General features: G+C 37.0%; 1 protein-coding gene across 1 annotated transcript; it reads left to right on the top strand.

Moving 5' to 3' along the window:
- Positions 1-1,918: 1,918 nt before the first annotated feature.
- LOC133525983 (uncharacterized) lies at positions 1,919-12,808 on the top strand. The gene is made up of 9 exons (XM_061862437.1): positions 1,919-2,836; positions 3,716-4,284; positions 5,328-5,702; positions 6,046-6,187; positions 6,769-6,916; positions 7,318-7,426; positions 7,732-7,871; positions 7,978-8,126; positions 12,584-12,808. Exons 1-8 carry the CDS (start codon positions 2,262-2,264, stop codon positions 8,119-8,121), a joined length of 2,202 nt encoding a protein of 733 aa, XP_061718421.1. The 5' UTR covers positions 1,919-2,261; the 3' UTR covers positions 8,122-8,126; positions 12,584-12,808.
- Positions 12,809-13,016: the final 208 nt, after the last annotated feature.

Below are 13,016 nucleotides of genomic sequence, written 5' to 3'. Positions count from 1 at the left end.
TGTGACTGACGTATCTGATTTACGCTTCAGGGTTCTTGTTCGCATAAATTGAATGGTATACACTCGAGAGTATTGAAAACGGATCACTTTGAATGGGAATTATATGGATAATGACCCATTTTTATTGATTCTGAGTCGGTATAGCTATTCGACGAGACAACGGCGAGGCTTTTTTTTAATGACGCAATTTTTCAGATTACGCGAAAAAAATATGATTATTTACTATAAAATATGATTGAATTTAAAATGTCGTGAGACATACTAACATTAGTGCTTGAGAAAGGATACCTAAGCGCTCCAAAACATGTCGCGCGAGTGACTAAAAATACGTGAGTGTAATCCATAGAATTATTTTAAAATATGATTGTTTACTTCTGTGGAGTTTCTCTATTTTACCTACCTATTCAGTCCATAATTGACCGAGCGAGCGCGAAAAAGAAGCGAAGCGTAAACGTTTCAGCTCGGGCAAAAATGCTTTTATTAACCTATCCTATTCTTTATTTACACTTAGGTTCTTCAGTACTAAGTTATTCCACAGTATGATTGTATTTCTACAGATATTGTCTGACCATCGACCCACCCTAGACAATAATCCCATCATTGGATATTAAAACATAAATGACCGTGTAAGCTGATTGGTGGTGGTGGATAACATAACGGATTAATCTACCGTTATGTTATGTTACGCGATAATTCATTATAAATTAGTATCCCAATGTATTGTTGTTTTAACAAATACAATTACACAACTAATTATACTACTAATTACACAATGTATCAATGTATTAATTATACTATTCATTACACAATGTATCAAAAAAATAGGATGAACTTTAAACAAGCAAAAGTAACCAAAAAAGTTGAAGACTGGCTCTGCGTTACAAAAGTATTCATGTAAAAACCAAGATACGGTAAATATCTAAAACTAATATAGCCTTTTACAATACCTTCTAAAATTATAAATTAAGTGCACTTGCAATACCTAATGACCTTTGACAACATAACAAACACATTGATAGATAGATACCATAGTTTAACATTGACCTACTAACTTTAGTGCAAAACTGACTGACCAATATTGTTTACATCTTAATTACTAACATATATATTTAAACAAGTGTGTCACGGACGCTAGATAGATATATTCAGAGAAATAATAAATCCCATACTCACTACGAATACACACGGGCACAAAGTTGTTATGTTTGTAATTACTTAATTATTATCTGATACGGTCTGCAAATAAAATTATGAAAATGTTAGCGCATAATAAAATTAAAGAGGCAATTGTTAAAAATTGTATCCATAATTTGGTTGTTCGTTACACATACAATTACGTTACGAATAAAATTTCAGGGCATTCAGATATATTGTAAATTGGATTAACATAGAGGATATTTTTATACCAAAAATCATAACCTAAAACTGCATGTTAATAATACTGACGTGCACTATTTATTTAAAGAACTGTTTTGCTTTGATTTATGTAACGCGATATTGCATGTACCTAAAGTTTTACTTTCCAGTTTATTTAAGTAAGCAAACCTCAAGATGATTAACTCCCATATACATAACTTATCTAAACTCGGTCGTCCCGGTATTATTTATTTATAAAGCTATAATATTATAATATGAACGTGAAAGTGTCACATAATCTCACATTAAAAAAGTTAAAATATTACAAACACTATGTAATATTTTAACTTTTTTAAATAAAAATTAGAAGCATATTTACTTGACAGCCAGTCTATATGCAACCAGGTTATGCCTGCGACTTCGTCTGCGTGGAATGAAGATGATGATGATGATGATGATGATTGATACAAACTGTCATATGTCCTTCCTCGAGTCTCGAACTATCTCCATACCAAATTTCATGGAAATGGATTCAGCGGTTTAAGCGTGAAGAGGTAACAGACAGACAGACAGAGTTATTTTCACATTTATAATATTAGTAGGATATTTGTGTTAAATTAATAACATATAATTATCCTCATGACCCAGTTTCCGTATATATTCTGCCGACCGTACCCCAACAAAAGAGGAGCAGTTCAGTGATCGGCCACAAACGGTCACAGGGCGTGAGCGCACACGATCGCGAATAAACGTAATCGCCGCGAAATAATACGCGACTAACTGCTCGCGGATTGTCCAATAATTGCGCACCTGCAACATCCTGCGCTTCTGCCTCGTTGCCTTGCTTTTATTCCGACTCAACTGACACACAAATCACAATATCAACTGACCAACCACTAAGCAACATGCTCTTAATCATATTCCTCGTAGCGATCACAAACGCGCAAATCGACGGAGAATTCTGGTGGCTCAATGATAAACTTGCTGAAATAAAAGGCGCTAATCCAGAACCGACGTTTGAAGAAGTCAGCGAATTTGACACTGATGAGACTGACAAAGTAGTGTTCAATGATGATAACTCTGCCAACGAAGCTAGAAGCAATGACAAATGGAACATTCGCTTTCAAGATCATACCAAGCTAACATGGCCAAATGAGCGTGAAGCCAAATCAGCTGTTCTACCTAACACTACTATTAAACCTGAGACAACGATCGAAGATGTTCTCGATTTCAAATTCCCAGACAGCGATAAGTTCATTTGGAAAGACCTCACCAATACTAACAGACATACATTACCAGAACCAACTCCTAAAAATACCAGTGAAGCAAATACAACGAAGAATAAAACCGTCTTAATCACTGACAAAGTAACATTCAAAGTATATAAAGAAGAGACGACTCAAGTACAAAATATATGCACTTATTTGAAGAAAGGTGAATGCAAAAGCAGAAATGGACTTGTTTATATTAAACGAGACAGGTAAGGATTATTTATAACTATAGCATGAATGTAGCTAAAATTAATTGAAAGCATCAGAGTGGCGATGGTGACTCCTTAATAGCACCATGGGGATCAACTCCTAATACGTTTCCACAAATCATTAGAAAAAAATTCGGCACTGTTTGTCTTCTTTACATGTATATTACGAGTTTATCTTTTAATGTGATGACTGTTTGTGGCCATAATAAAAAATAAAATAAAAATAAATAACCACTTTTGTCAATGTTACAGACGCGACACGCGTCGATCGTTATAAAAAATCTTTCATAGGACCCAAGTTTGATGGATTTACGTATTAGGCACAAGCGGGATAAAAATATTACATCATATCCATTTTTTATTTATTTTATATTGTAGATGTATCAAGTAGTCTGTGCGGAAAGAGAAGGGTCATAAAATGTATGGGTTCCCTTATATTACATTATACAAAAATTAGAATAGTACATTACGATACAAGTGCGAAAAATAGGAAATTCCAAACGAGTGGCGATAAATTAAAACACGACCGAAGGGAGTGTTTTAAATCGACACGAGTTGCGAATTACCTATTCGCACATGTATCGTATAACGTTTTACAGTACATATGGCCCTTTAAATGTTCGACACAGTAACATAATATGCTACTTCTCGCACTAGTGCTATAAAGTACTGTAATAGAGTTAATAATGCTTCTATGTGAAGAGGTGAACAATAAGGTTTTTACTTACATCAAAGATACCTTAGTGTAGCCGCAACCATAATACCTAAGTTAATGTCCATTAATCAATCCCAAGATAAAATTGTGTAGGAATATCAAAGTTTCATGAACGTTTTTTCCGTGTTGTTAGCATCACTAAATATTAAAATAATAATTTTCAGGGTACCCCCTAAGAAGGCACCAACTGATTCGCAATTCGTTTGTTGCATTCTTCCTTTGCCGTCGGATAAACCATCTAAAATTTACTTTGCTGACGACTTTCCGATCAAGCGCTTCAAAAGATCAACTAACAGCGGCGACATGTCAACAGCTTTGAAACAAAGACTGGCTCTTATGCGTCGTAGATTTCCAGTTCCAACCCGCAAAATCAAGACTCCGACGTTGCCCGCACCAGCAAAAGTAACCCATAAGATTGTCACACCCGAAGAAGATTATGTAGATCCTTATACAAACATCAAAAACTCAAATTTCAAGAAATCCTACGTACCAAGCAATCCGTACCCGATTACTGAGACGAAGTATGAATACGGTAACCAAGATTATGTAGAAGACTACGTGGTAGAATTACCAAGACCTGGCTTAGTCGGTCTGTACTCCGATCATGGTCCTGGTTCAAGCTGGACTTATGTTAGCAGTGGGAAAACTGATTCGCCCTACGGTACAGTAGATGATAATGACGATACGGATGATGATGAGGCACCGGGATACTCTACGTTTGATCCCAGGCTAGGTAAGCAGCTAGTATAATGCTATTATTAATTAATCTCTCATTGTAACATATAGACGTGTCCCTATTTCCAAAAAACCGGTCAAGCGCGAGTTCGTTTTACTCGCGCACCGAGGGTTCCGTACAAACTTTGAATTATCTCGTATAACTATAAAGGCGAAAGATTTTTGATCAGAAGTACCTTTACTAAGTATTATTGTGTACAGTGCCATCTATCGGCAAATTGTCTAACTAATTTGCGCGATGTGCACGTCTGTTGGTTTTTCAAGGATAATTCTCTATCATGTGAACCCATTTCAAAAATTGTTCTTTTATTTGAAAATATGTATATTTATTGTAATGTCACACACGTAAAGTTAGTTAAATTGCAAACAGTGTTCGGAAATGTTTTTTGTTAATTAAAAAAAAGTTACCAAGATAGAGGTCTGATTTAATTTTTCCTGTAAAATTTATAGTAATGTTAATATATTAATATATATATATTTTTTTCGGTAAACTTCTGAGATAAGGGAATGGTATTTTTTTCACATTTTCCTCCAATAGTCAATTTTTTACTACGAAAAGAAAAAATGAAACCTCCTTTCAAATGAAACCCCCACATAGTCACTAGACTTTGAAATTTTGCCCCCTCTTCATATTGGGCATTTTCCATAATTATTAAAAATTAAAATTAAAAATATAACTTTCAATGTGTCAAGGTTAGCGTTATTCATAAATATTCCAAATTTCAAATCGATAGCTTGTTGTGACAAACGAACGGACGGACAGTCGCACCATAAGGGTTCCTTTTGTACCTTTTTGGAACGGAACCCTAAAAATACGCTGCACATATGCGTTGCGGAAAATTTACTTAAAGTTCGAAATTCTAAAGTCTATTTTGGGAAAGTCAGAAACTGGAAAGTTTCAATCTTCGTACAAAATATGAAAGGTTCCAAAATTTCTCATTTCAGGAATTTCACAATTTTGCAAAATTTCCAGCGGCATATCAATTTCCATACAGCACATTAAGGCAGGCCTAATTTTTTATATAAACATTATTATTACAGTCGATCGTCAAGCTTTCGGATCCGCTAAACCCCCAAAACGGAAACCAGGATTTATAGCTGAAGACTCTGACGAAATCACATACGACAGCCAAAGTCATACCGTCAACTACCACGCACACCCAGACTTTCATATCCTTCAGGGGTTCAAGCTCCTCAATTTGGTACGAAACACAAGTAGAGTCTACTCCACGAATGGACGAAGGACGACCACCACAACGGAGAGGGTGGCAGATAGTTCCGAATGCGTACAGACGAGACCGATAATGGTGCATTCGGAAGAGGATTCTGAATATGACGACGTTTTTGATGTCAATGGAAATGTTTTCGGAGATTGCGGTAAAGCCGTAAAGGATCCGTTGAAGGAATGTGAACATGGTATGTTTAAGCTGAACTCTCTCTTTGTTCTGGTATTCTACAGTCTGCCATCAATTTCGTCGTAGTCTACCCCAACATGCACACGCTATTCACACATCGGTAATTTAATCGTATTAAGGTATTATTTCGAAGAACTCTAAAATTAAAATTGTCACATGCATTCGAAACAATTCGATGTGACGAAATGTTTCGAATGCATTGAGCATCTTAATTATTAAATGCAAGAGATTTTTAATGTTTGCGTTGCGTCTCGCGCACAAGCATGACGAGCCCTAACTAACTTACAACAACTTTGATACATAGTAATTATCTAAACTATAATTTTATCTTTTTTGTACCAAAGACAAGCAAACCGGGGAAGCAGACGTGGGATCTCATCCGTGGTTAGCGCTGGCAGTTCTCACGAAGAGTCCTCAGAGCATTCTGTGTTACGCGTCACTTGTGCATCCTCGTGCTGCTGTCACTGCTGCCGATTGCGTCTACGGGTAAAGCAGAATTACGTATCTTAATGTCCACAAATATTGCTGATATTGGCAGAAACTCTATAACGAAGCAGACGCCTAGATACGTAGATACGAAGGTAAAGTCGACCTTAATGACAAGAAAATACGGTCGTGATTGTATATATACATATACAATACGGTTTTGTACCTAAACGGTGTGTACCTAAACGACCGTATTTTCTTGTCATTAAGGTCGACTTTACCTTCGTATCTGTATGTATATATATAATACGGTTTTGTACAGTCAAAGAACTTGATTCCTATGCCCCTGTGCCATTCAGTACCTTGTCACAGTAATAATAAATATGGAAGTCGCTAGAGATCGTATATGATTGTCACTGTGAAAAAGTACGAAATCAAATTCCTTAACCATACTTAGAGTCCGCACCACACTACTGACCACACTAAGCTAACATTGCACAGCTTAGAACAGAACTATGTGCATTTTCAAATGCTATTCTAAGTTAGATAGCTCAAACACTACCTACACATACATATTCTTTAGGTACCTTCCGTCAAATCACCAACCTAAAAATAGAGTCAAAAACTTATCAAACCTGCAGGAGGACTGCCCCCGGAGAAGTGACACTCCTAGCTGGTATTTGGGACCTGGAAGACGACAGCAGTCTGAGAACACAGCAGCGCATGGCTCAGATCCACGTCGATAAGCACTACAAGCCAGGCAACTTGGCTCACAACTTGGCTATGCTGGTGAGATATTACATAATACAAGTGAAAAACTTGCTAAATCCGCAGTGGACCGCCCCCGGAGAAGTGATACTCATAGCTAGTATTTAGGACCTCGAAGGCGATAGTAGTGTGAGAACACAGCAGCGCATGGCTCAGATTCACGTCGACAAGCACTACAAGCCAGGCAACTTGGCTCACAACTTAGCTATGCTGGTGAGATATTAAATAATACAAGTAAAACACTTACTAAATCCGCAGTGGAGCGACACTGCTAAAGTGACACTGATATCAGATATTTGGGATATTTTAGAAGTTTTAATGACGGCTACCTTAACCTATCCTTACCTTAATCTACAGAAGAAGGCTGTACATTTAGAGAAATAACTCCACATCGACAATACTCTGACTTTGTTATATTTCAGCACTGGAAGCGACCTCTAAAGCTAGGAGTGAATGTTCAGCCGGCGTGTGTCGCGGACCCTCATGTGGGTGACATTTGCAAATTCGTGGGCTGGGGCGGTTACGATCAAGGTAGGAATTAACTGCACTTGATATTCTCTGCTCATTGATCCTCCATTCGGTTTAAGATAACTATACAATAATCAAAAGGGAGTATTTAAGAATCCCTAATCCCTTACTTGCAATGCTTTTCGAAATGTAGGTAACTGTCTGGTGTTCAATATTTCATGATGATTAATATGCGCGATATAAGGATTAACAAAGTAGCCATATTAATCATACTTATTTCTGTTATCATGCCTTAGAAGTCCAGATTCGCTCAAGATATAATATTACTCTGTACTTACCGCCTCCCTCCTCTAAAAAACATTTTCTAGCCATCAGAGAACGCCCGCGATGGCAGCGAGCTGCAATCCTGACGCCGCGCCAGTGTAATGACAGACTCTCGTCTAGTAAGCACCGTGTGACGCTGCCAGCTGACACTTTCTGCGCTTCCATAGAGTCCAGAGCATCTGTGGTAAGTTTTTCATTAGTATAGATTGTTCCAGATATGATTCCAGAGGGCAAAATTTCGTTATCTTCCTCTATCTCTATCAATTATAACATATTTACCTTACATTCAGACAGGTGTGGGCGGTCCTCTAACATGCAACATAGGCGACCGGCACTCAGTAGTGGGCGTAGCTGTATGGCGAGACACGGCCCTAGTGTTGCTCCCTGTCCATGAATGGGTCGTGCGAGTCATCGCCTCGCTGCGTATACGATGAACAAGGTATTACTCACGTCCGGCCGGGATAACGTGAAACATAGGCGACCAGCACTCAGCGGTGGGCGTAGCTGTATGGCGAGACATGACCCTAGTGTTGCTACCTGTCCATGGTGGGTCGTGCGAGTCATCGCCGCGCTGTGTATACGATGAACAAGGTATAACTCACGTCACACCGGTCTAACGTGGAACATAGGCGATCGGCACTCAGTGGTGGGCGTAGCTGTATGGCGAGACACGACCCTAGTGTTGCTACCTGTCCATGGTGGAGGATCGTGCGAGTCATCGCCTCGGTGCGTATGCAATGAACAAGTTATTACTCACCTCAGACCGGTCTAACGTGCAACATAGACGACCGGCACTCAGTCGTGGGACTGGTGGGCGCAGCTGTATGACGAAACATGGCTCTAGTGTTCTACCTGTCACGAGTGAGTCGTGCGAGTCACCGCCGCACTGCGTATACGATGAACAAGGTATTACGTGTAACACATGCGACCGGCACTCAGTGGTGGGCCATCATCGCCGCGCCGCGCATACGATTAACAAGGTATTATTACACATACACTTTGAAATGGCAAGGTGGCAACTCTGCATTAAAACAGCCTAAACATACTAAAATCTAGAGCAGCCAGTGCAAGATTAAAAACAAATAAAAGGTAATTTAATGTAAAAACACAAAACGTATTATATGTAAACAAATGCAACTAAAACATCTACTCATGACATAAAGCACAGCACATAGGGATTTAGGGATATACTACCTATGAAAAGAAAATACCAATATAAATATGATAGTTTTATTTCTCCATTTTATTGTTTACAATTTTATGACAAACTCGTGCCTAAGGAAAAAAATCAAACGCATCATAAGAAACATATAAAACAGCGTCCTATAGGAACTAAGCAAATTATTCTATCTGACCCAACTGAAGGAATGTCGAGATCTAAACTAACGATCACTTTCAACGAGGGTTCTAGCATGATCATTATTAAACATCACAACTAAAGTGATAAATACAAACAGTATTTAAATATATATATAATAATATAGTCCGTCTAAGCTAAATATGCATAGACTTGGCAGCAGCACATCTGTATGCAAGTTGCGGAAAAGTTCCAAAAAATTGGAAAAGTTCTCTGAAATTTGAGAAAAGTTTCACGGGAAACAAAGAAAACTTTCATTTTGGTAATGGACGATTTCGCTTCAAATACAAAAACATGTGAAGGTTCCGAAATTTTTCCAAGTGCAAAATTCGCAAGGACCATGGGCAACTCTGTAAGGAGCCTGGATCAAAGACCAACAGAAATGCGACTTAGGTCATTAGATAGGAATTAATTAACCCTTTACCAGGCTAAGGGATATATATTTCCCACATGCGGCTCTTCAAACATGTGTTCTATTTTCGATGAGTAAGACTGTCATTCGATTGTCATTTTTGAACTGTCAGCCTGGATAAGCCCTTAAATGTCATGTTTTCATAGGAATTTAATGTTTAAGATGGGATTTCCACACTGTGTCGCTTGCAAAGTTGATGCAGAATTAGCTTAATCGGATTCTACACTGTTTATATCTATCAACGGTATTTTATCAACGAAATAAGTGATACTATATAATAACAAGTGCAAGCATAGAGATAGATTGTTTGTACAGTCACCATCAGATATATCGGAGCGGCCGAAGTACTCAAAAATATCTGAACACGCACCCTAACGCCTTGACAATAGAGGCGTGTTCAGATATTTGCGAGCACCTTGGCCGCTCCGATATATCCGATGGCGACTGTACCAACAGTGGTACACAAACATGAATTGATCTTTCCGTCTTAATTGGTACGCGTAATAGAAGCGTTTTTGCAACATGTCAGTAAATATTGTTAGATAGTAATAGTCAAATTAATTCTACGATTTCATATAAATGTTATATGGAACAAACATGCTTCGTGGAGGAAAGAATAGTACAGGCATATTTTTTTTTTAATTTTGACACTTAAAAAACAAAAGTTCGAGTGATTTTGATGTCTATTGCAATCATAATTCTAACTTCGTCATAAACTGATTGGAAAAAAGACAGATGTCATCACAGCGATAAATGTATCACACTAGTACCTCAGAGATCTTGTATCACGAATACGTTAGTTAAATACAAATTGTACTTCTACATTATAGGTCTTTGGCGTGGAACCTGACTCAAAGTTGGGTTGTCTTTTATGACTACAACGATGTCGAAATGAGCAAGGTAAATAAATCCGAACCCGATTCTTATTTAATAACTTGATACGGTTTTGATCTTATTTTGATTCCCTGAAGATCGCTCACGCATTATACCCGGTTCACATCTATTCCGGTGGCATTCCAGTCTAGTGATCGAATCCAGCGCTGGAATGCTTCTGGAATAATGTGAACCGGCACCGGAATATAATCATTCCAGTCCAGTGACTGGAATGATGGTCTACTTTGATTCAAGCTTGCCCAATCCAGCGCCACTGGAATAATGTAGACCGTCACTTCAGTGCTGGATTAAACGTTAAATAGTGAAAGGTATTGTTTTTTTGGTAACAGTATCCATAAATTCACTGGATGATGAAAATGACTGGAATTAATATATACGATTCAATTAAGTCCAGGGCTGGATTCAATCACTGGATTGGAATGCTTGTGGCATAGATGTGAAAGGCCAATAATTATAGCGCGTACGAAATGAAGTGAAAGTCGCACAGTCAAGGTATTAAATGTATGCACGAAATTAGTGTGTACATATTTTTGGCACTTTATCCGTGTCGATATTTAATGTCTTAACTGTACGTGAGACGTGCGCCAATCGCCGGGCGATCGTCGAGGTCGTGTCAAAATCAGATCAAAACGATAAAGTATTGTTAAATTAGAATCGATCTCCCTATTTAAACAATACAATCAACAAGTCTTACAAGTTACAGCCCGTTTTCATTACACATTTTTCTTGATACGAAATTTTCATATTAAGAAAAACAAGTATTACAACCACCATTAACTATGTTTAAAACAATAATAATACTCTGGGCTAATCAATAGCTATTAACATAAATAATTTATAATGTACTGAAGTTGTTGTAAAACTAATAATTCGTTTTTCACTGACACGTACATTATTTCAACAACCGCAATACAAAGCATAAATAAAATTATAATTAAAAAATAGTATATTACCCTAAACGCATACTGGCAAATAAAATACTTGAGATTTCTTATAATAATGAGAACTTCCGAAAACACAGCTGACTGACGTATATTTTTATAGTTCTCAAACCACAAAATGCGAATAGAACTCTAATTTAACCTCTAGCGTCCGAAGGCCCTAATACTAGTATAATTCATGTCATCGACGATGACGCGCAGATTTGTCAAAACTAACCTTTAATAACATGACAATACGGGTCAAGGCACGCGTCTTCGTGAATGACACGATCTATAATCATTACGTGCAATAAAATTTTATTTTAATCATTATTAAATGGAACAGAGTTGCTTTTGTTTTGTTTCGATCAATTATAAAGCAAAACAAATTCCATTATTACTAAAACCATTGATTAAAATTTCTTGTAGGTTAGGCCGCTAAAGGTTAATTCTGTAACAGATGTTTTTTCCTTTTTAACTAGCATATATTCACATTAAGAAGATAAACATGTTCAAAAGACTAACATCGATCTGCAAAGTTAGTACCAAAAAAAGCACATGTATTTTGAGACATTGATTAATGACAATAAACATCAACTTTATTGTATTTGTAATAAGACACTAATTTCTGTAATATGCCAGCCGCCCTAACATTTTTAATGCACACAAAAATATCATCCAGGTATTTTTCGGCTAGGGCGTATGCGTTACTATTCAAACTAGGAATATAAAAATGTTACACAGAGTCATTAAATATCTAAATCACACTTATCAATATTGTGTTTTAGTCAAAAGAGTTAGTTAGAATTTAGCGCGCCACAAATTATAAGGTATACTTAATGAAAAAAAAATGACAAATAACCCTGTCTTGATATTGGGCAGTCGGTTAAAACGCAAAATATAGCGAGAATTTATCAATAACCCTTACCAATAGGAGTATTCCAATTTCATAATTTTCCAGTTTACTCATGATTTGTATTAGGATTCAGCCAACTGCCCAAAATAGTAGATGTAATAAGCTATTCAACATAACATAAGTTTTAAGACGTAAAAGCTATTGAGTAACGCCTCTATTTGGTTGAGACTTTAGCGTAAAAAGTAAACACGTTCACTGGCCGTGTCCCGTATAACCATACTGAATGGGTCACGGCTAACCTCTATTAAAAAGCCGTAAGGTTAACAATTCAAATTGGGACAATGGACGTGTTAAGAACCAAAAATATATAGAAAAATTGTCTAATGGAATTTGAGAAACTTTTAGTTAGGTATTCGCTTTTAGTTTGTTCATTCATGTAACATTATTATGTCCCCAGCTATTGACCAATCACATGGCCGTCTCACTACGCGATCACGAGCGGCTCGTCGTCTGAGAAACCGTGGATTGGAGGCACGTCGTCGTCGTCTGAAAAAAAAACAATTTGGTTTCACATTGGGTCATATTGGAGCGTAATTCTTTGGGCGCATATTTGGGTTTGTTTTTTAGAATTAGAAACAAAGTATTTAGATATAAGTACAAAGAAAGTATGTGTCTTTTTTTATTAAGAAAACACTTCTGAAAAATGAGTGACAGCAAATATGTAACAATTACAAATCATATACTATTTACATCCTTTTGCTTTTATAATTAATGTAGACAATTTTTCTAAAAACTTTTTTCAATTATTTTCAATAAAAAGACACTTCAAGATTGTTTACTTTCTTCCTAATGCTAAAAAACGAACTATATCACACAACCAGAAATATCAT

The sequence above is a fragment of the Cydia pomonella genome, chromosome 15 (genome assembly GCF_033807575.1).
Source record: "Cydia pomonella isolate Wapato2018A chromosome 15, ilCydPomo1, whole genome shotgun sequence".
NCBI classification, from domain to species: Eukaryota; Metazoa; Arthropoda; class Insecta; order Lepidoptera; family Tortricidae; genus Cydia; species Cydia pomonella.
This window is presented reverse-complemented; position numbering and strand designations above follow the sequence as displayed.